Source organism: Verticillium nonalfalfae (assembly GCF_003724135.2).
Source record: "Verticillium nonalfalfae strain VnAa140/NRRL 66861 chromosome Unknown scaffold_25, whole genome shotgun sequence".
NCBI lineage: Eukaryota > Fungi > Ascomycota > Sordariomycetes > Glomerellales > Plectosphaerellaceae > Verticillium > Verticillium nonalfalfae.
In genome coordinates this window covers 22,152-44,344 of record NW_021167250.1, presented here as the reverse complement: position 1 = coordinate 44,344, position 22,193 = coordinate 22,152, and the positions used below count along the sequence as shown (strand labels likewise).

General features: G+C 52.4%; 6 protein-coding genes across 6 annotated transcripts; 2 read left to right on the top strand and 4 right to left on the bottom strand.

Annotated features, from left to right (window-relative positions):
• Nucleotides 1-1,367: 1,367 nt before the first annotated feature.
• On the bottom strand, nucleotides 1,368-2,204 carry D7B24_004437 (uncharacterized protein; the record flags this gene model as incomplete). Its single annotated transcript, XM_028638608.1, has 1 exon — nucleotides 1,368-2,204. The coding sequence occupies one exon, from the start codon at nucleotides 2,202-2,204 to the stop codon at nucleotides 1,368-1,370; it is 837 nt and encodes a 278-aa protein (XP_028496726.1).
• Nucleotides 2,205-3,939: 1,735 nt separating this feature from the next.
• Nucleotides 3,940-4,975, bottom strand: YPT1 (GTP-binding protein of the rab; the record flags this gene model as incomplete). Its single annotated transcript, XM_028638607.1, has 5 exons — nucleotides 3,940-4,137; nucleotides 4,250-4,477; nucleotides 4,556-4,603; nucleotides 4,665-4,791; nucleotides 4,962-4,975. 5 exons carry the CDS (start codon nucleotides 4,973-4,975, stop codon nucleotides 3,940-3,942), a joined length of 615 nt encoding a protein of 204 aa, XP_028496725.1.
• Nucleotides 4,976-5,623: 648 nt separating this feature from the next.
• On the bottom strand, nucleotides 5,624-7,003 carry D7B24_004435 (uncharacterized protein; the record flags this gene model as incomplete). The annotated part of the gene is made up of 1 exon (XM_028638606.1): nucleotides 5,624-7,003. One exon carries the CDS (start codon nucleotides 7,001-7,003, stop codon nucleotides 5,624-5,626), a length of 1,380 nt encoding a protein of 459 aa, XP_028496724.1.
• Nucleotides 7,004-9,089: 2,086 nt separating this feature from the next.
• On the top strand, nucleotides 9,090-10,480 carry D7B24_004434 (uncharacterized protein; the record flags this gene model as incomplete). Its single annotated transcript, XM_028638605.1, has 2 exons — nucleotides 9,090-9,517; nucleotides 9,571-10,480. 2 exons carry the CDS (start codon nucleotides 9,090-9,092, stop codon nucleotides 10,478-10,480), a joined length of 1,338 nt encoding a protein of 445 aa, XP_028496723.1.
• Nucleotides 10,481-11,129: 649 nt separating this feature from the next.
• YAT1 (carnitine O-acetyltransferase yat1) lies at nucleotides 11,130-14,363 on the bottom strand (the record flags this gene model as incomplete). Its single annotated transcript, XM_028638604.1, has 4 exons — nucleotides 11,130-11,278; nucleotides 11,367-13,412; nucleotides 13,462-13,949; nucleotides 14,230-14,363. The coding sequence occupies 4 exons, from the start codon at nucleotides 14,361-14,363 to the stop codon at nucleotides 11,130-11,132; spliced, it is 2,817 nt and encodes a 938-aa protein (XP_028496722.1).
• Nucleotides 14,364-17,024: 2,661 nt separating this feature from the next.
• Nucleotides 17,025-19,077, top strand: D7B24_004432 (uncharacterized protein; the record flags this gene model as incomplete). The annotated part of the gene is made up of 4 exons (XM_028638603.1): nucleotides 17,025-17,679; nucleotides 17,735-18,307; nucleotides 18,364-18,815; nucleotides 18,874-19,077. The coding sequence occupies 4 exons, from the start codon at nucleotides 17,025-17,027 to the stop codon at nucleotides 19,075-19,077; spliced, it is 1,884 nt and encodes a 627-aa protein (XP_028496721.1).
• Nucleotides 19,078-22,193: the final 3,116 nt, after the last annotated feature.

The window sequence follows — 22,193 nt, the reverse complement described above, 5'->3', positions numbered from 1 at the left end:
GTGGACTTCGGGAGCTTGTCCTGACGGAGCATTCAACTTGGATTGAGCACGGTGATTGCAAGGGAGACACATGCTTCCACGATCGTCCGATTCAAGAGATCCAACCACAGTGAAGGAGTCAGTTATGCTGAAGCGACATATATGCATGGCCCTCGTTTGCGTCCATCTTGGAGGCAGGTTCGCGAGGGTGCTAAACGACGGAGCCTAGGCGGAACCGTGGCAGCCGAACACAGAGGACGATAAGCTGCAAAGTCTGATAAGCATGGGTCCTTGAAAACCAGCTGAATTTTTTCGTCATTTATGGCACTCCGCCTTTGGACTTCAGGGCGACAAACTTGCTTGCTCCTTGTCCTGCCTGATAGGCAGAGTGAGATTACTGCTGACATCATCAAACACTTTATTCTTGACCACAATTGCACGGTACCGTCTCTTCTTCACAACCGGGACGAGCCCAGTAGTAATGAAAAGATAGAAAAGAACACGCCTGTCAGACGTCCGTCAACACCCACCCCGCCCGCGCGCCCAAGGGCAAGACCGCGAAGCAGGGACGAGATCATCAAACGCCCTCTATACAGCTCACCCGAGAAGGGCAAGAGCCGCCACCTTTGCAGGCAGTGCGAGGGCAACCAGAGCCATTCACTCTAGGGTGTCGAGGATATCAATCATCAACCAGGGTGGGATCTGTGGCTCTTTTGGAGAACCCAGAGTAGGTCGAATACTATAGAAATGATTCTCCTGAGGGGTGGGTTAGCGGCCGTCTTGCTACGCTGCCATGCGTGTGTGCTGGGTGCTTCTAGTAGGGGGTGGCTTACTGAAGTATTGTCGACATAAGGAAAAAAAGAAGAAAAAGGTGAAAAGCGGCGCTGGGCCGTCACATTATATAGAGGTCTGACTGGCGGTCTGGTGGGGCAGAACTGGCAGAATCAGCACCCGCTTCTGGCCAATGAATGGCGGGCGACGCAAAAATCGAGCTGCAGAATTGGGTGGCAGGTGCGACATGGTACGTGCTGGTCCCTATCTTATCTCAAACCGTGAAATTTCTCGTCTGCAACGACTTGAACGAAGTACTTTCATCCTGCAAAGAGCTTCTCGGCCATGGATGGGGCTAAGATCCGAGTTCATCTTGAATTCAGGGCGAAATGAAGCCTGTGATGCAGTCTTGCGGTTTATTTTGGTAATTTTTGGTGGTTGGTTCGCAGTGTCGAGAAGCAGTACGCAGCTGCACTCTTCGACTACCTGCGTACATTCACGCCTATACACCTGATCAGAGAAACTCAGGATTTTGCTCACGCTTCATACCAGCCTGTTCTGCACGCATGGGTTTCTTGAAACCTCGTCGTGAACACTACTCCCGATGATGCACCATCTCAGTCTTCCTGATACAGTTTCTCTTCGAGAACCCATTCTCTGACGGCTGCCGTGATGAACTTGTCAACCACCTTCTCGTCTGCAGCGTCACGCCCCTTCAGCGCCTGCCTCACCCTGGTGCTGCTGACAACCTCCTCGTCGCCATCCACCAGCTCAACTCGCTCGGCCCACTCTCGTCGCCCGCCCGCCTGCTCGAACCCCCCTTCCCTCAACCCTGCGAGATAACCCTCCTGCTCCCCCTTCCCACCCCAGTCGCCGCCGACCCGCATCGTGATGCGCACCTTTGCTCTGTCCAGGAACGGCCCGAGCGCCTGGGCCATGCCGCCAGGATAGTATTTCGGGTCAAAGATCCGCACGAGCGTGTCGTAGCCCGCCAGGAACACCTGCTCGGCGTCCCCGTACCGGCCCTCGTCCGCAATGGCCGCGCTCTTGTCTGGAAAGTACGGCAGCGTTGTGAGACCAAGGTCGACCGCAATGCCGTCGCCCTCGATGGCGTCTGTGAGGTCGAGTGCAAAGTGCTGCATCAGCGCCATGCGCGTAGGGAAGGCAACGGGCTGGGGCGCCTTGTCGGCATTGTTGACCGCGAGGAGGAGGAGCACGCGGGTATCTGCGATGGCGTGAGAGGCAGCGCGAATGGCCGAGGCGGCCATGCGTAGATGTGCTACTGTTGGCGGGTTGAAGGACGAGTCGAGGACGATGAGTGTCTTTGGTGGTGTGGATGAAGAGGAGGGCGGGGTTATCTTGGAGAAGACGGTGAAGGCATCGCGACTCTGCTGGAAGGCCGTGAGCTGAGCCTTGAAGATTTGCAGAAGCTGCTGACGCGAAGGACCAGACATGGTGATTTGTACTGAGACTGGTGCTGTGTTGAATGATGGCTGACGTCGTGGTCAGTGAAACTGTTGATGTTGGGTCCATGGTAGGAGGTGTGTTTTGCCCCACATTGTGCAGTCAATTGGCTTGTGAGACCCAGATCACCTACACTCTTGTATGCCCGAACCGAAGTCGGGTCGCATGGGAGCTCTGACACGACGCAGACTGGCCTATGATTTCGCGTTAATGGTGTGTTTACTTTACTTGAGGAAGGAAAAAATGAGACCACATCGATACTGCTCTACATTATAAAAGGTATTACCTCTGCCTTCCTGGCCATCCGTAGTTCTAGACTCGGTAGTCGTTCTGTTGATTGAAAGATCAGGATGCAAACAATCGTGGGATTTAGTCAATCAGTGCGCGCCTAAGTAAGCTTCCAGATGACGTCCCATTGTTCAGTCACGACTGTTTACAGGTCAGCCTCCACTTCGTCAGATCGGCGAGTGATCGATGCTTCGGTCTGTAAAAACAATGACCATCTCACTCGAAGCAGGCAAATGTTGGAGACGTAATAGGCAAGGTAGTAAGATACCGGGACACTAGATCTTATTACCACCCCCCCGGGATCTCTACAACGTTTACCCAGCCACCCATAGCCTTCTCACGAGCCAAGAGCATCGATATCACCCCTTCAGTACGCTGGCGTTCGAAAGAGACCCCTCTGACGAACCCCTCGACCTGTCAGATCTGTCCTCAACCAAAGGGTTCATTGTTTGCTGGAAGCCGGCATGCCAACGGATCATGCACTACTCTACAGTATTGCTCTGTCTAGCTTGCTTCAGAAATACTTCCGGCCGGCCTGATGATTTCCTGACGGGGAAGAAATCGCTCCTGACGCCCACCCTTTGGACCTAGGGGACGTGAGGGCTGCCTGTCATTGAATTCAACACCCTCTACGAGATATAACTGAGTGGTTTGAAGATGAGCAAAAGTCTTTTCTTACAGGCCCTGCTCACTAAAGATAATCAAGATCCATATCATTCGGCCTGAATCGCTGATCGTGATCGAACCAAGGCAAGCGAGGTCACAGATGAGGTCTCGCATCAGCGTCCAAATATCGTTCTCCACATTAAGTGACCTACTCCCAATAAAATAGCAAGCACAAAAATCGCAAAGCAAGCGTCAGAAAGAGAACCAGGAGCGGCTGGAGAGTTGGGAAACCCATATCCTTCAATGCCGGTCCCGTGAACCCGCCGCCGGACCGTTGCTATAAGAGCAGCCAAGCGCTCATATTCGCAACCAGGGGGGATGGCTAGGAGCGAGGGGTCCCTTTGGCTGGCGCAGCACGCCGACAACCTACAACCGCCTCGTCGGTGACATGGCCCGGTCGTCACAGTGCGAAACTCTCCCCACGACGAGAACAAAACAACGGCTCAGCTGACGGGGCGGATCCAAGTGAACATGATTCATCTATGCGCGACAGAAAAGACACGGAAAAGCAGGAGCGCAGCAGCATGGCAAGAAAAAAGCGAACGACGCAGCCCGGTGCCAGATCCCAAACCAATTCCCACAACACCTCTTGAGAGTCTGCCTCTCTATCCCCAGTTGGTCTCCGTCTCGTCCTTGCTCGGCTGTACGGTCCTCCCTTTTGCCCACCAATGGGGAGAAGAGAAGACCTTCCGCTTCCATGCCAATTAAAGGAATTCGGGGAGGAGTTAAAGAAAATGGGGCGACTTCAGAAAAAGCCATCAAGTGAGCCGTTTAGCAGCAGCCGCCGCTCGGGGACGAAGAGACGTTCTGGCCGGGGCCGACCTGGACGCTGCGCTTCTCGTTGTTGGCGGTCGTGGTGCCCATGCGCTCCTTGATTTGGCGCGCCATGGTGAGGAACGCCTGCTCGACGTTGCTAGCGTTCTTGGCCGAAGTCTCGAGGAAGGGAATGCCGAGGCTGTCGGCAAATTCCTGTAAGATGCAAATCAGCACCATATCTATATTTGAAACCCGAGCTTACACAATGCGATGGGTCTACGCAACGACTTGATGTCACATGTGATCGGTGGAGGAGAGTCCATACCTTGGCAACGGTGTACTCGACAACCTTCTTGTCGGCCATATCGCTCTTGTTGCCAACGAGCAGCTTGTTGACGCCCTCAGTGGCGTAGCGGTCGATCTCCTGCAGCCACTGCTTGACGTTGTTGAACGAGTCCATGTCGGTGACATCGTACACGACGCAGATGCCGTGGGCGCCACGGTAGTAAGACGAAGTGATGGTTCGGAAGCGCTCCTGGCCGGCGGTATCCCACTTTGCGGCACGTCAGCAAGCCCGGCACCTCGAGCATTCGACCGGTCAAGGCCAGGTCATAGTTCGGGCCAAACTCACAATCTGCAGCTTCACCGTCTTTCCGTCAAGCTCTATCGTGCGGATTTTCTGCGCCCAGCGTCAGCGATGGTCTTTTCATGCCGTTATATGGGAAGGCAGAGCATCGTACGAAGTCGACACCAATGGTAGAGATGTAAGACTCGGTGTAGGTGTCGTCGGCGAAACGGAGCAGCAGGCAAGACTTTCCAACACCGGAGTCACCGATGAGGAGGAGCTTGAAGAGGTAATCGTATCTACTATCGCATCAGTCGAGAGAGTCGCGTCGATTTGCAGACAGCCGATCGTTTTGCTGCTGTCGGCGGCTTGAGGGAAGGATGGAAACTCTGTAGACAAAGGGTCAGCTTGGCGCTTTCTTCGAAGTGGGCTGGCAGACCCATCGCAAACGCAAAGGGGGGGGGCCACGTACCACTCGGGGTTCATTATGGCGGTCGGAAAGACTGGAAACTAGCGTCGTGGTGTGATTGTTATATGGGAGCGCAGAGAACGCAGAGTCGGTCGTCTTGGGGGGAGGGGCGATGGATTAAAAGGCCGTCGTGATGAGGTGTCGGGGTAGAGGTCAAGTGAGCCAGCGTCGGGAAGGCAAAGGCGAAAGGCAGTCAGGTTTAGGTTGGCAGGCAGGCTGCTACGTCAAGCACAGCCGTTCACTGGTTCACTGCCAGAACCCCCCCAAGAGACAAACGGTCAGGGGACCAATCGACAGCCGTGGCGGGACGTTAGCGCTGTTCGACTCGAAACACGTGATGGTACCGGGGGCGTCACTCGGTACGTACTCTCTTATCTGTACAGTTTATCGCCTTGTTTCGGCCCTGGCCGATCTGATGAGCACATGGCACATGGCACGTTGCTGACTCGACATCTCATAGGTACACTATTGTTGGCTGTGTCTGATGCGAGCATTGTATCACCGGCAGTCACTGAGGAAGGATTATGGATGACTAGATCTACCTCATGCACGACGTTGAACAAGTTCAGGAATGAAAATATCTGAATAACTTTGCTCCGCACTTGAGGCTCCAATATTCCAAAATGTGTGGCGCGTCATGTCAAAAGTTTGCCATCCAGTAGTATTCAAGCAGCATCTTGCCTCTTAACAGCCTGCAGCCCTCTCATGGCAACTGTGTACTCGACTGCTCCGTCCAGCCCCTGCCCAGCCGCCTGCACATGCGGCGCAAAAACAACCTTCATCCAGCGCCGCCAACTTGTCGATGACGGCAGGCTCCCATCCTCTTCGTCGCCAGCATACTCCTGCATTCCATAAACAGCACGCTTGAATAAGGCTATGCGACAGGCAATCTGCGTCGACCACACCAACCCCAGACTCGGTGTTTTGAGACTATAGTCGGCGAGAGGATCATCGCCCCATCCGGTAAACCACCTCTGCTGGTGGTCCAACTCAAGAGTAGGCAATGCCAGAGGCCCCGGGTCATCAAACCTTGGTGGCTCAGGCATGCTGGACCGGAAGGCTTCAGCTATCGAGGACGGCGGCTCAAGCATTTCGGGTACGGCTGGCGGCCGGCCTTTGCTTCTCGAAGCCAGGGGGCTCTCCTGCGTCATCCTACCCAGATAACTGCTGCGGGGTGGTGCCATGCGGGATGATCTGGGGACAAGCGGACTCGAGAAGCGGTCGCCGACCTGGTTAGCCACAACAACGGCAAGGTTGTACTTTTGGGCCAGATCTCGTAAGAGAGCGCCCAGCCTTATGAGCTCGTTGGAACGGGCTCCCATGTTGGACCCGTGGTTCTTAGTCACGCCACGTTCAAATTCAGCGCGATAGTTCGCGGCGACGGAGTCTAGAACAAGAAGCCCGATGTTGCTGCGTTCAACTTCGACGGGAACCTGGAAGCGGAGTATGTGCTCCTGCGACTCGAGGTCAGCGACACTGCCCACGATGATGGCATCTGTCGTGGGGCGCTCCTCTTCGGAAAGACCCGAAAGCAGAGGATTGGATGCTAGGATCTGCCTGAGTCTAGTGGTAGAAAGGGGTGCTTCGGTAGAGATGTAGAGGGCACGTCGGCCCAGGCCATGGGGCGAAGGGAGCTGAACCGCGAGCATGAGAGACAAAAGAAACTGGGTCTTGCCAACGCCGCTCTCGCCCGCGATTTCCGTCACGTAGCCCGTGGGGATGCCGCCGCCCAAAGCCCTATCCAAGTCGTCGTCGAGCGTACTAATGACCAAAGGTCGATTAGTCAGTTCCTCCAAGGTGCGCTTGAGAGGTGAAGATGACGCTGCTGGAACCCTCGAGACGCCCAGGTCTCGGTGCAGAGCAGCGACTACTGCATTGGAGAGTCTGGAAACGTCCAACAACGGAAGCTGTGTCCGTTTCCCAATGTCGGCGATGTCCAGGGAGAGTAGGTCAGCGGTCGTCACTCCATGCCTCTCGAGGACCGTGATGAGATGCGCAAACGGGCCATCGGGGAAGTGCGGCAGGACGCGAAATAGATCTGTCATGGCACACAGTGGGTGTGCGGAAGGAGAGTGTGGGAAGCCGCCAGAAGCATGTTCAGCGAATGACGATTGGGCGAGTGTTCGCGTTCCAGAAAGCCTGGTGGCTGGTGTTCCAGAAAGTAGTACTATGGCCGCCGAAGGATTTTCGTCCAGCCAGGCCAGAAAAGAACATAGAAACTTGTCGACGACGAGCTGAGAGGGACACCGAGAAGGCGTCCAATAGACGGCAAGTCAAGGGCGTTGCGAGGATGGCAGACTGCGAATCATCACCAGGTGGCGTTCAGCTAGATCGTGCTACCAGCCCTAGGAGATTGGTAGCCGTGGTGGAACGGTGGCTTCTGCTGACCGCGATGAGGGTGTATAGCTGTTGACGCTGTCTTGGTGATCGCGTTGAGAAGGTGGTGACTGCCGACGCGATGGCGCGAGTCGTGATGCCGTGAAGTGGGGTGCATGCATGCATTCAAGAGTCAAAGAGCACTGCGCTTACATCAGCAGTCCCGCTCTGGCGCCGCTGCCGGGCCACCAGGAACAAGCGTCAGGGTCCCTAACGCCCAAAGCGACCGCCGTCTCACAGCTCTTCGTGACTTTCTCCACCTCCACCACTGCCAGTCAATAGCACACCAATCCAACAGATGCCATCGACACTTTCGACTATGAACTCAAATGCACGTCAAATTAGGCCTCTGCGGAGAGCTTATGCCCACGAATCCCCCTCTGGTGATACCCTCCCACAGACAATGTGGCAGCACCAACGAGCCTTCTGCTATTTGCGTCCTAGTACCGCCCTTTCGTTTCCTCAAACGGCCGACTTTGATTACCCCAGCGCAGATCTTCCTTCGTACCCACCCTGACCCAAAGGCCTCGTGAGCCAGTGGAGCTTCTTGGCTTCTTGAAGTGTGGCAGCGGAGTATTCCGCTCTGGTGTTGGTGTTGCGTTGACCAGGGCTACCAGAACCAGACAGGCATCGAGCATCGTGCATTCACTCCGTCTACGATTTCTCTACCACTGATGGCTGAGAGGGAAGGAGACGAGTTCGGCTTCCTCAAACTAGTCGCTGGTACTTTGAAGGATTATAGCCTGGTATAAAGCTACCGGGTTCTTCGATGTCGCGACTTCCCGTGGCACCACCCACCTGTACCAGTGCCTCCACCAAAAAACGCCGCAGCTATCCGTATCGAGCATGGCTGGCCAGCAGTGGAAGGGTCTCCATGTGTTGAACGACGCTGGTGACCAAGCACGAGCACGCCGCGACGCCGCTTTGTCTTCCTCCCATGTCCTCGTTGGTCGTGGCCCTGTCAGTCGATATACCTTGTTCCCTATTTCGTCCTCGGTCTCCTCGTCGCAAAGGCCGCATCAAGAGCGACCGAAAGCCGGCAACGGACACACATACACTCTGAACCTTGGAGAACATGGCACTCGAGTCACGCTTTCTCTTCGCTTCTCGCTTCTCTTCTCGTCTCAACGCCAATCGCCCATCACGAAACCCACACAAGAGGGTCCAATAGTTTGCCCGGCTTATGGACCATGGGCACCGGCTGCTCCCTCCTTCGGCTACTTTTGTTCTCCCACGACCCTTGTCACGCCCTGTGTCGTTCGGTTGGGTGCAGCGCTGCTCTCAGCTCCTGCAAGCCACAATTGTGAGCCTTCGCTGCAATTGGCCCCGACACACCCATGATGCCTGAAGCCATGTCAATCTCTCTGTTGGCATTTCACCAACCTGTCCACATTTTGTCTCAATCGGCTTAGCCCAAGGCTGAGTCCCTGCGCTCCAGGGCTCACTGCGTGTTGCTCGACCTAGCGGCAGATACAGCGGCGGCTCCTTTCTCTCTCTCTTCTGCTCGACCCCGTGTTCCTCATCGGAGGCGGCATGCATGGGGCTGGGCCTTGGGTGGAGGCGGCGTTGGCGTGGACATGGGGCGAGTGAGCTCTTGGTGTTGATGCTCTCTTTTATTGCTTCGGGCGCCCCCCGATCCCGCTCGCCAGGCTCCTTTTCCCTTCTCGGCCTCTGTCTTGTCGTGCAGCTCAGATCGAATTCGCTGTAAGAGCACGTGGATTTCCGAGACATCACGACCGTAGTTCTTCGACGATCATGGGCAAACGTCTTCTGTACCTGGCCAGCGCCGTGGTGCTCACCTTCGAGGTTTCTGCCGACCTCTACCGCGTTCCCGAAGCCACCACTGTCTTCAACTTTCCTCTCGATCAAGTCAACCCAAGGCCGACACCAGCGCCATATGACTTCCTCAAGGCGCGCCAAGAAACCAGCAGCAGTCAAACCGTTCTGGTCGCTCCCAGCAACACTTGCGGCTACGTATCCGGCCGACCCGGTGCTGCCTTTACCTGCAATGGCGCCGACGCCAACTGCTTGTTCTTCACAGCCGACAGCACCTTGCGCGGAGCTGTAGCATGCTGCAACTCAGATGTGTGCGGTGCTCGAGTGACATGTTACGATCGTGACGCCATTGCTTCCTCCAGTGTCTGCGACAATGGCTGTCTAGTCGATACTTTCACGCTCAAATGGTAAGGTGAAACGTAACCGTGTTGCTGCTCATCTTGACTCACATATGCCACAGCACCGAGTCATCAGCCCGCTACTGCAACACCATTTCGTTTTCCTCCAACATCTGGGACTATTTCTGCAACTCGATTGAAATTTCAACACCACAAGTAGCCACTACAACGTATCAAGGCCAGTCGAACGCAGAAGACTGGGCTCCCCTTGTTCTGACCGGCTCGGGTGAAAGCTCGGTGACACTTCCTCCTGAATCTGCTCGAACCCCTATCTTTGACGACGAGTCGTCACGGTCGCCAGCACCTAGCAGCACTGGCGGCAGTACGACCGATGGCGGCAGCGGCAGCAGCGGCGGTGGGTCCTCGACACCCGTCGGTGCCATTGTTGGTGGTGTCGTGGGCGGCGTTGCAGCCATCGCCATCGCGGGCTTCCTCATCTGGTTCTGCCTCCGCCGCAAGAAGAAGCAGGAGCAGGCCAACAACCAGCCCATCCCCCCGCCTGTCATGCAACAGGCTCCCGGGCCCCAGAATTCCTACCCTCCCAACTCGCCGCCTCCGCAGCACCCCTCGCCGAACAGCCATCAGTCTTATTACGACCCCAAGTTCGGCGGTTATGTCCAGAACTACCAGCAGACCCCCTCTCCCGGAAACGATGCCTACTCCCCCGGCTTCCAACAGCAGCAGCAGCAGCAGGCTCTGTATGGCCAGCAGCAAACCTCGCCAGGAGGCTACTACCCCGCCGGCGCTGCGGTACCGGACCGACAGGACACGACGAGCCCGAGCAGCCTGTCCGGCAGCACGGCGCACAGGCTGAGCACCGTTGCGCCAACGAGCCCAGGAAGCGTGCAGGGTGGAGGCGCATATCAGCAGGGCGCTCCGGTGTACGGCCATCAGGGGCAGACCCAGCCTACCATTCACGAGGCGCCAAACGGTGGTGATCACCACCGGGGACAGATGCACGAGATGGCGTAAGCCGCCTGCTTGCACGTCCGCATACTAGTTGTGGGAATACATCATCATGCCGGTTGGTTCAGTGGGCTATCCCCCTCGCCTCTGCCTGCCAGTTATATATATATATGGGTTTATTTAGCGTCATGGACTGATGATGGAGTTCAAGTCATCAATGTTATGAAATAGAATTTGGCATCATCTTGAAATGGGGATTCCGCTGTACCGTGACAACGTCATCTGGCCATTTCGGGCAACAGTTTTCGGAGATGGACGTGCACCAGCGGCCGGCAAATCGCCACTGCGAGAGGAATGCTGCCACGCACCTCGAGAGAAACGTGCCAAAAGGTGCGGCTTGCGTATTTGCAAACTGACGGCACGAAATGTCTTGCCAGCATGGGATACCACCATGTCAAATCAAATCGCCGAGCGACATTCACTCAACTCCCCAGTTTAAAAACCAGAACAAGCGTAATCGGTATCGTATGCAACCTATCAACGCCTCCCTCCCTCCACAGACGCCTCGCAGCCAAGCAAGCTAAGTCCACGAAGCAAACCGGTTCTACTCGTCACGTCTCCAGCACCATATCTGCCATCTTTCCCACCTTGCGTGGGTTCCCGTCGCCACGTCAGCGAACATCATCTGCGCATCTCTCTAGCCAGGAGCGAGGGTCTAGTAGTCGCTCAGACGAAGCTTCTTGCCAACATCGCGCCTCCGCGCCTGCACGGCCGCCCGTTCCGACGGCTTCGTCTCCCCGCCGTCATACCCCTCACCCCGCGCCTTGAGCGCCTGCAGGAGCATGCCGGCGTCAAAGAAGCCATCTGGGAAAAAGGTCAGCATGGTCATCGCGAGGGAGAAGGGCCTGAGCAAAGCTCTAGAGCATGTTGAGGAATGGGGAGTTAGACTTACATCCGCCGAGCTCGTCGTCGCTCATGGCCACGCTCTCCTCCGTAGGCGACATGGTTCCCACCGTCGATGACCGCGCGAAAGAGGGTTTCAGTGCGTCAAGGCCCGTAATGATCCGTCCGCGCGACTTCATCCTGTGCGTCGCGGGAGGCTTGGGCCGTTCCGTGTCCTCGAGTTCCCGTGCGCGGGTCTGCTTGGCGCCGCCGGAGCTTGGGCCTGTGCCGCGCCTCGTCGTGATGCGGAGCACCCTGCGCATTTCGAGGAGGTAGCTCTCTAGAGTGTCCACGAACCGCTTGGTCTGTCGGTGCTTGCTCGAAATACAGATGCTGATGCCCTCGTCTTTGATAATATAACCGATACCGAAGCCGTCACCAGATGTTGGACCAAAGCCAAAGTGGCGCAGCGAGGGGTTGCCGCAGTTCGAAGTCGAGAGTATTGTGTTGTTGAGCTTGTCCCAGCCCGGATCAGCAAAGAGAAGCGGCAAGGGGTTCACGTCGCGGCTACGCGAGTTGGTACTGTCGCCACGCTGGCGGCGCCCAGGGGAGGGCGAGATGTCATTGGCGTCTTGTTGAGAGAGCACCGAGTCGCGGCCGGGGCTGCCAACGGCGGAACCGGGATCGCGCTCGGAGTAGCCATCGATCGACGAGTTGTAGCCATTCGAGCTGAGTCCCCCGCCCATCTCCTCATCTACAAGCTTCTGCCAGACGCAGAAGAGAGCATAGAGGTGACGGTCACAGCCTTGCGCTTTGGCGCACTCACGCGTGTTGGCCGTGTGCTTCTGACACGCCTTGCGCAGAGCCTCAACCTTTTGCTCGGCGGGGTTGTCGGCCCAGAAGGTTTGAACAAAGTTGATTGACTCGGCCGAGACGCTGCGGATGGCTTCTGTGCGGCCGTGTAGGAACGTCTTGGTCATTGCAGGTTCGTACGTGCATTCGACACGGCCATAGAGACCATAGTAGGCTGCTTGGAAGGCCATTTGAACGAACGCGTCGGGGGAGAAGCCGGTGGAAGTGATGAAGTTCTTGCCGTAGTGCTTGAAGTCGAGAGTGCGGAATTCGTTCTGCTCAATGAGGTCCGCAAGGCGTGTTTCGGCGAATCGCACAGCAACGTTGAGCTCGGGCACCATGTCCCATTCCAGCTTGTGCGGCGTCGTGTGGACATCACCAAAGCTGGAAGGGTCGCGCTTCGAGGGATCTGGGCTGGTGGTAGCCCAGAGCGTTGGCGCCTGTCCATTGATCGTTCGGGCAAACCGAAGGATCGTGTCTGTGTAGACATCGCTAGCGAACCGCAAGACCGTGTGGCCATCAACACCAGTATGCTCAAAGTTGATGCCCGCGCTACCGTTCTTGCAGACAATAATCTGCAGCTTGTCGTACCATCGGTTGGTGCATGTCCCAATTTGCACGCCCTTCTCAACCTCGCTCGTACCGCAGAGCATGTTGCCGCACAAGGCATCGACGTCGGCAGGCTCAGTGTAGTCGAGACAGAGTACGAATAACGCCGAGTCCACAATCGCAAGACCGTCAGCGTTGTTGGAGCCCTCCTCACGCGTCAAGACGTCACGCAAGCCAGACCAGATCTTTCGGTTTTCGGTGCTGAGGACACCGAGAGCGCCCTTGGCGGCATCCTGAATCCCAGTCTGTGCGGCGTCCTCAATGATCGTCTGGAGGTTGATAGAGATGTCCTTTTCCGTCATAATGACATCAGAATTATCATCCAGAACATCAAAATAATAGAATTGGCCGTGGCACAAGACAACGATGTGTTTGGACTCGGGGTCCTGAACGATTTGGCATCCATTCTCGGTAGGAACACGAGCAGTGCCGAAGAGTCGAGAGAATTGGTACATGCATAACGGCGTGCCCTTGATCGTGTCCGGGGGCAGCTCTTCCCTGCGCACGGCACGAACGAATTCCAGCGAAGACGCCACAAGCGACGCGGCACGGGTGATTTGGTTGTTTCTCGCAGGCGTAGGGTCATCCTCGAGCAGAAAGAAAGGGTTGAGATTCAGGACGACGGGGTTGTCGTAGTTGAGATACGAATCGTACCCTTAGCTTCGGTCAGCAGTCATTCATGATACGTGAAAGAAGGTACTTACAGAATTGTTCAATGTAGCTCGTCTTGCTCTCGGCATATCGCTTGAGCTTCTCTTGCAGCTCAACGCCGTCCTGCTTGAGAAACTCGGCCACAGCGGCCTTGGTCTCGCCGTGCTCTCGTGCATTTTGTAGAGGCTTGAGTGCCGCAAGATACTTTTCTGTCGTTTCCGACAGCTCGGGGATGGGCAGATGCGGGAGGTCATCCTGGTGCGCAAAGGTGACGCCGCCCTTGGACTTTTCGTCGTAGACACCCATGGATGCGGCTCCGTTGGTACCGTTGATCTTGTAACCGATGACGCCGCTGGTGGGGCTCACGCCGTTGACTCCGTTGGTCTTAGTCTTGAGCAAGTCAGGATGCTTCCAGTTGCCGTTGACGTCAGGAAGAGATCGAGGAACAGACGATGGTGTGGTAGGTTGCGCGAGCGTCTCGCCGAGGCTTTTGGGCCGGGAGAAAATTCGCACTTGAGTAGGCATGCTGTCAGCTTCCGGGCTAAACTGGAAAATCTCAAGTGTAGAGAGGCGAGACGCAGGTGCTAACGTTCAAGCCACGCAGCGCCGAGCGGTAGAAATAGTGACAGTCCTGAAGACAGTACGATGGCATTACTCGCGACGATACATGAATTATTCACAGATGTGTGTATGCGTATGTATGACAGTGAGCAGGGCAGGGTGAGAGGATCAGAGATGAGGGACGACAAGGCCAAGTGAGTTGTCAGGGTAGGTCAGGGCAGGAAGGGGGTGGGAAGACGACAATATAGCAACGGGGCAACGGATTCAAGGTAATGGATGGCTCAGCTGGACCGAACAGGCTTGAGCAGGGTGAGATGGGGTGCCATGTGCTCGGAAAGACCATGATGAGATCAAGTGGACCCCCACGGCGGTTGGAGGGACGGACCTGAAGCATGAGGGCTGGGGAACAAGAGGGTCTGAGATGGAGACTCGGTACACATGAGACCTTGTCGGTTGCGTCTTGCGGCCAGCACTCGATGCCGTTTACATGTGAGAGGGAGGGAGAGGGCGAAGGTCGTGGAGACTCTAAAGTGTACTTGAAACGGGCTCCGTAGGACCGACGCGAAGTAGCCTCGACGGGAATAGCCCACAGGTGACGTGCCCAGGATACCAAGGATAAAGGTAGCAGAGGGGAGACGATGCAGAAAAAGCTGACCTACCAGAGCCAAGACTTGAGCCTAATTCAAACGACACGCAACAGTGGACAGTCGGCTGTCGGCGCGATATGTGATGCAGCTCGAAGGTAGCAATGCGCGATATTCACCCAGGCAAACGGGTGCAACGGATGCAACGAAGGACTGCTTTGCAATCTGTCAGCGAGACGGCTCAGGCACGGGGGCTATCACGAGCCAGAGGCGGGATGCGGATGCTGTTGCAGATGCGTAGGCGCCGGGTGGGCATCACTCACCGGGTTCAAGGTGCGACAGCGTCAGCAGACAGGGAACCGTGCTGTGGGCGACTCTGCGAAAAGGGTTCAGCAGTGACACACGCCAGGAAAACGAAAGCCTTGGGCAATCTGTTAAGGTCTCTGAGGGTCGCCAGAAGCGAGCGGCGTAGAGCGATTGAGGGTCCACAAGGAAAACCCCACGGGGTCGATGTTGGAGGGGGGGGGGGGTGTCAAAGCCAAGAAAACTGACGCCGCTGGTGCCTTGATGTCGGTAGGGAAGCGTTCCTTTGAGAGTGCCCCGTATCTCGGGCAGAAGGATGTCGTAGCTGATCTTGGTGGGGCTGTGGTTGAATGCTGGCCGCTGGGACGAAGGGATGTCACCTTTGCCTGGCTCGCGCCGCTGGGCTGGGGTCGTCGGGGTGGCCCACTCGGAGGGTTAATTCGGAGGACGTGGTGCTTGGGTGTTGTGCTTGAGGTGTGAAGGAACCAAGAATAGGCTATGCTGATGTTTGCTCGGTAATGCTGTTCCGTTTCCTCACTCTGTCGAGGCTTGCTAGATCTGGCAGATGGGACAAATGTGAGACCGTGTCGAGAAAGGGTGTATTCAAATAAATGTTGCCATTGCTAATCCGTTGGTTAAGGAAGATCACGGCGCGGTGTGCTTCTGATGGCTGACGCTCGTGCTGATCCCGTGCTCTGTACTCGTGCTTGTGCGGGTACCGAAAGGTTGGCACAATCGTATGGATGATGTAACCCTTCTCGGTGACATGTGCCCAGAGACGCGCACTGGGGTACAGAGGAGGGAGAAGAAAGGACCCCTCTCTGTCCCACGTCCCCTCCGTCGGCGCCGCACGCGTTGACTAGAGCCTGGGGACCTTGACGGGCGTAATAGATTGCGGCCGAGCTGCGGGGTGCAGATTGCTTCTCACGGCCTGACGGATCGATCGATATATTGGAGAGAACTCGGAAGTCGTCGGTCGACCTGGAGCACCAGATGGTCCCAGAAGGGCGGACCCTCTGAGGATTCGGAATGCAACTGCGGTCCGAAAGAGGTGTGCTGACGAGACGTGGCCTAGGCCAGGACGACGGACGACCGGATCGGCACTTGTGCCGTGCGCGTGCTTCCTCGAGTGTCGCGACGTTGGTCAGTCTTTCACAACGATGCGGTCCCAAATGAAGCTGGCTTGGTTATATAGGTCCATCGTCCGCCTCGTTGCCGTGTCGCGACTACGCCTCGGAAGGACAGATGGAATCCTTCGTCACTGAATGTCTCCTCCGAGGTGTTTTGCATCCGAGTCGCCACCTGGGCACGAGCTACATCGCCTGATACCAAACCATGGCTGTCTGGCAATGTCCGTCCACGCTTCTGGAGTAGTGAACAGCGCCAGTGATACGCCTAAACACGCCTAGGACAGACGGATGCCACGGGTCAATGGATGCCTCCCGTGACATCAGTCACTGCCTCGACAGGGGAGGGGAAGGATCTGGGTCACGTGGGACCAGTTGAACCTTAGCTAAGCACATCGACGTGGATGACGTAGGGTAGTCAGCCAGTGGGTGCTCGAATGGATGCCCGAATTGGGTCTCGAATCGACTTCCCAAGGCAGCATAGCGTCGAATGATCAACCCCTGATCTTATGGTGAAGACGCCATCCACATCGCCGTAGCACAGCATGGGCCGCATCGCAAAACCCACTTGCCAGTGAGTCAATTCCGTTCTCGATCCCATGGGAGCAAGTGGAGGCCTACCTCTGATGGCCTGTCATTGAATAGAGCCTCAGCTCTATCGTCGTCGCCGTGCCTTCTTTCCTTCTTGGGAAGTCCATTCGAGCATGCTGCACGATTGATGTCTACTTGCCCCCCCTTTGTCCGCGATGAGAAGTCGTAGAAGGTCTATGCCACGCAGTCGTAGTATGATGCGAGGCGGAGTATTTCGTATGCTTAGCTTTCTTCGAATGCCTTTCCCTCTTGGTGGTAGGCTCGATCAGCGCGTGGCTGTTCCCAACCATTCATAGCCATCATCAAGCATTCGCTCTCTTGGGGTTTGTTATATGATATTATATAACTTTCAGAAGCAGTGGTGTTTTTTTCTGCGTCGTACTTCTTTCTGCGAACCTCATCATATCTGTAATTTGACTTGGTAGACCAGGCAATCCCTAACCTGTAACCATGGTCCTCCTCTACACGACAAAAAAACTCTTCAAATTCTTATTTCCTCCCGATTCTGCGTCTTCCCATGAACTCACCAACAAGGATCCTCCCTCGGAAGCATCCTCTACGTCTCCGCGATCCACCAACACATCCAGCAAAGTATGCAGGCACGGCATCAGTCCCCGCTGCGAAACCTGCGTCGCTGCCCGTCGCGCCCAGCTGATCTACCGCTGGAAGATCATACTCGGCCTCTTCCTCCCCTTTACAGTATCCGCCCTCGATGTGACCATCATAGCGAGTGCTCTACCCTGGATCGCCGCCGATTTTGGCGAGCTGACCCAGCTCAACTGGATCATATCCGCCTTCAACCTGACCTCCGCCGCCTTCATCCCCTTTTGGGGTCAGATCGCTGACATTTTCGGCCGGCATACCACCATCCAGGCTGCGACGCTCATCATGGTCGTCGGCAGCGCGCTGTGCACCGCGGCGCCGACGAACGCCTTCGCCGTGCTACTCCTGGGACGAGCGATTCAGGGGCTTGGCAGTGCGGGTATGGATATTTCGGTGCGGGCCATTGTCGCCGACAAGGTCTCGCTCGGCGAGGATGCGAAGAACTGGTCCATATTTACGTTCATCGGCGGCGTGTCGTACGGAATTGGGCCAGTGATCGGAGGTGTGAAATGGCGCTGACACCCCCAAAGTAGAAACATGAGCTAATAGTTTGATAGGATACCTCACGAGCGCAGACTGGCGATGGTGTTTCGGCATTAACCTGCCTGTTGGTGTAGTAGGCATGGCAGTCGTATTCACCGTGCTGCGAAAGGAGCTTCTTGGCCCCCAACCTATCCCGCGACTCGAAGAGACCGTCGAGACAGGCCGTCGAACAACGTTCAAGCATCGTCTTCGGACCATCGACGTTGGCGGCCAGGTCCTGTCTCTGCTCGGCTTCTCCCTCCTCATCTTGTCGTTTACCTGGGCGGGTGCGACCTACGGCTGGAACACACCGGCCGTGCTTGTGCCCCTCATTTCAAGCGTCTTCATTATTGGGGCCTTCGTGTGGTGGGAATACCAGATGGCACCGGGCAATATGCTGGCGCGGAGGTTCAATTATCAGCGTGCGATGATTCCCTGGGAGGTCCTCGTCAATCGTGACATCGCTCTACTGTTCTACACGTCCTTCGCGACGGGCATGGCCATGTACTCGGTCATGTACTTTTGCAACTTTTATTTCACAATGGTGAAGCAGCTCGGCGCCGACGAGGCAGGCGTGCAGCTTCTCTATTTCATTCCTGGTCTTGCAGGTCAGTTTCGTGTAATTTTGCATCCGGGATACTCATCTGCTGACCCCAGCAAACAGCCGGCGTGTACGCAGCCATGTTCATGTGCAACATCAACCCTGGCCAGACATGGCATCCCATCTTCTTCGGCTCTGTCATCCAGGCGCTCGGCATCGGGCTACTAGCATGGGCCTGTTGGATCGAGCATGATGCCACAGTCTACGGCATGATGGCGCTGTCGGGTGTCGGTGTCGGTATGAGGCTCATGCCCGTGCCTCTCCATGGCATGGGCTACTTCCCACAGCGAAAAGCGGCCGTCATCTCACTCGCTCAAGTGTCGGGCCCACTGGGTGGTACACTGGGCTTGACTGTCATGACGACGGTGTTCAACAACGTGGCGGGCATTGAGAGCAGCGGAAGAGACTTTACGGCGCTGCGCGACATGGATGCGAGCCAGTTGGCGGCCATGGCGCGCGATGCGAGAAAGGGTATTGTGATGGCATACATCTCCATCTCTCCGTTCATGGTGCTTGTGAGTACATCAAAATTACGCTTAGGGCTGAAATCGCTGCTGACACGTACGGCCTCAGTGTGTCGTGGCAGCGGCCATGTTGGGCAATGTTTTCATTGCCAGGGCCAAGGAAGGCGAAGACGAGCGTGAGAACAAAATCTTCCCTGGCGTCTTCTTCTGGGCGTGGATTCGTGGCGAGGCTCACGTTTCGGAAAAGCCAGAGGTACTTTCGACCACGCGGCTTCCGGGCGGCCACCGAGGGGTGTATCTTGCCCCAGGTTGAGTATAGACAGACAGCTGAAGAGACGACCAGACAACAAAGTGGTAGCGGAACTCGAAGTTAAGTGTTCAGTTCCTAGGGCAACGAATTCCTCGAACTCATGGGTGTTTGCTGCATAGCGAAATGTATTTTCATCGACTGGTACACTACCTAGGTAGCATAAACTGTCAGCACATGGCACTTCCCCCACTGACCGTCGGTACGATTGCGGCTACTGGCTCCCGGCCTCTCTGCTCATGTGGTGTCTCGTATTGCACAGAGGGCCGGTCGAGCCGAGATACGGGGACAGAGGAATGGAGTACGAAGCTTGGTGCCGTTCTTAGTGGAAGAGAGGATTCCACACGCACGCGAGAATTGCAGTGTACACATGTACCAAGTATGGGACCTTCCCAGGTAGGTGCGTTTTTTTTTTGTTCAAAAAAGGCTTGGTCTCGGAAACGGGTCTGTGCATGGCTTGGTATTTTTCTCTGGTGGTCGAAGACTGGTGGTACATGGTAGGTGCTTCGAGGGAGGCGGGGTTGACGAGATCAGATATCTAGATTTAGGCCCTGATCGTCTCGAGCATTTAAAGCTAAATGTATTTAGCTCTAAGTGACTTACTTAAAACGGTACTAGCGTACTATTTCGGAAGTACCTCTAAGCCCCCGGTTCTTTACTTAATTAAGAAAATAGTTAGAGAAAGTCGGATTAAGGGTTTTCCCTTCTATATCGAGCCTTAACCCTCTCTTCTAGTCGTAAATTATAACTAAGTCTATTAATTCTATACCTCTATTATACGAATTTCTATATATCTATTATAGAATCGAACCCTTTAATTATTAATAATAATATAGTTAGAATCGCTTCTACGCTTAAGTAAAATATCCTCGATCTCGATAAAACTAACTTATTTAATAGTAATAAAGATACCTCTTCGCGAATAGAATCTAAATCTCTCTTCTATATATAAAAAGACCTAAATACTAGCTAAATTAAAGGGTAGAAAGGTTATTTTATATAGTACTTAGAGGCTATAAAGCTTTTCTTTAAACGCTTTAAGTATTTAGTAATATAAAGAAGATTTTTTATAATAAATAATAAGCGTATTACTCTTAAGGCTATATTTAAGGAAATCCTATCCGATTTATAATTAGCGTTCCTTACGCTAAATATTACTTTATAAACGCTCTCTATAAAATATAATAATCTTTATATTAAATATCGGAAAATTCTATAGCTTATAGAGATTTCTAGAATAACCTATAACGATAAGATAGGTTAGATATTAACTTTTAAATAGAATTAAGAAACCTTCGAGAGACGGAATAACTATATAGTTTAAATATAGCTTCGAGGCTTCCTTTATATTAACTCTCTAATAAAAGAGATATAGCTTTATATATACGTAATAGGCGAGGATATTATAGAGGTTTAGGATTATTATTAATAGTAGCCTTTAAGCGATAAGAATATAGTTAAAGGGTAAGGAAAGAGGTAGCGGATCGAGAAGCCGAGTAAGATATAGGATCTAAGCTATAATATAGAGACTCCTACTTTAAGGGTCGATCTCTCTAACCTTAACTTACCCTTTTCGGCCTCTTTACTCTCCTCGTAGCGTTAGTAGGCTAAAGCTTAACTTTTAATAATATAGGGCTAGATAATAATTACTTAAGTAATTTAGGAGGGCCTCGATAAGCTTATAATTCCTAAAAGTAAAATAGTAATAAAGTAAGTATTATTTACTTATAAGTAATTATTTAATTAATATCTTAGATTTAAAGGTTTTCTAAAAGTAAAAGAATACTTCTCTAATAATCTTCTTAAAGCTTTTACTTTTAATTACCTATTATAGGGCTTTTAGCTACTATTTCTATAAAGAATAAATATAATAAATAATATAAATAGTAAATAAATTAATATAAAAAGAGGGATTAATTTAATAGAAAAAGTAATTTAATATTTAAATATAGATTTTAGTTTATATAATTAATAATATTAATTATATATAATATAGCTTAGAATTAATTTAAGTATTTTAATTAATTAGAGATTTACTTTTTTAATTTCTAAATAGAATTATTATTTAATATTTTAATTCTAAGCTTTATTTATTTCTAATTTAATATTATACTCTTTTTTTTACTCTTTATAATACCTTTTCTATATTTATTCTAATATTTATAATAGATTTAATATTTTCTAAATTATCCTCTTTATTTCGCTATTATTATAGGAAGTTCTAAAGACTTATTAGAATATATATTATATTAATTTACGTTTTAAATAAGTATTCTAAGGGTCCTTTCTTTAATATAGTAAATATATACTTTAAAATATTAAAAACCTATTTAATAATAGCTTAAAGGTATATATAGATATAATTATATTTATCCTTTATTAATAAGTTATCTTAATCGATATTTTCGAAATCTCTAAAGTAATATTAACGTCCTCTAAATAGTATAATAAACCTTTAAAGGTTTTATATAAACCTATTATCTATAAAATAGAAATAGCTTTTAAATACTTAGAACGACTTTATTAAAGCTTATATTAGAAAAGTAGAGTTATTTATTAACCCCTCTATATTTACTAAAACGTAATTAAATATAAAGTTAAATTTTATTATAGTAAATATATTCTAAAATATCCCTCCTTTCCTATTAAAGAATCTCCTCTAAGAGGAGGCCTCTATAAAAGCTAATATATAAATTCTATTAATAGCTCCGATATAGCTATTAAATTAATAATATTACGGGTTTAGCTTAATAAATTTATTAAGGAAATCGTTAATAGGAAGCTTTATAACCTCGATATAGAGTTTATATAATATTTATAATACTTCGTCGAATATCCTTAGAATATAGCTCTAAAGGACTTTTAATAAACTTTTTATTACCTTTTACGTTATTACGTAGCTAATAATATATAGAAAAATTAATAGCTTTTATTCTATTAATCGATATCGAGAGCCTCGAATAATATACTAAGCTCGCGCTTAGCTCGTAAATACTCGGAATTCCGGCTTTAAGATACGAAATATATTAATAAAAGTATAATCTAAGCTTTCTAACTAAGCTATTACGAGCTACTATATTAAGCGTACTTACTCTAATACTCGCTAATATAAGGCCTCTTAA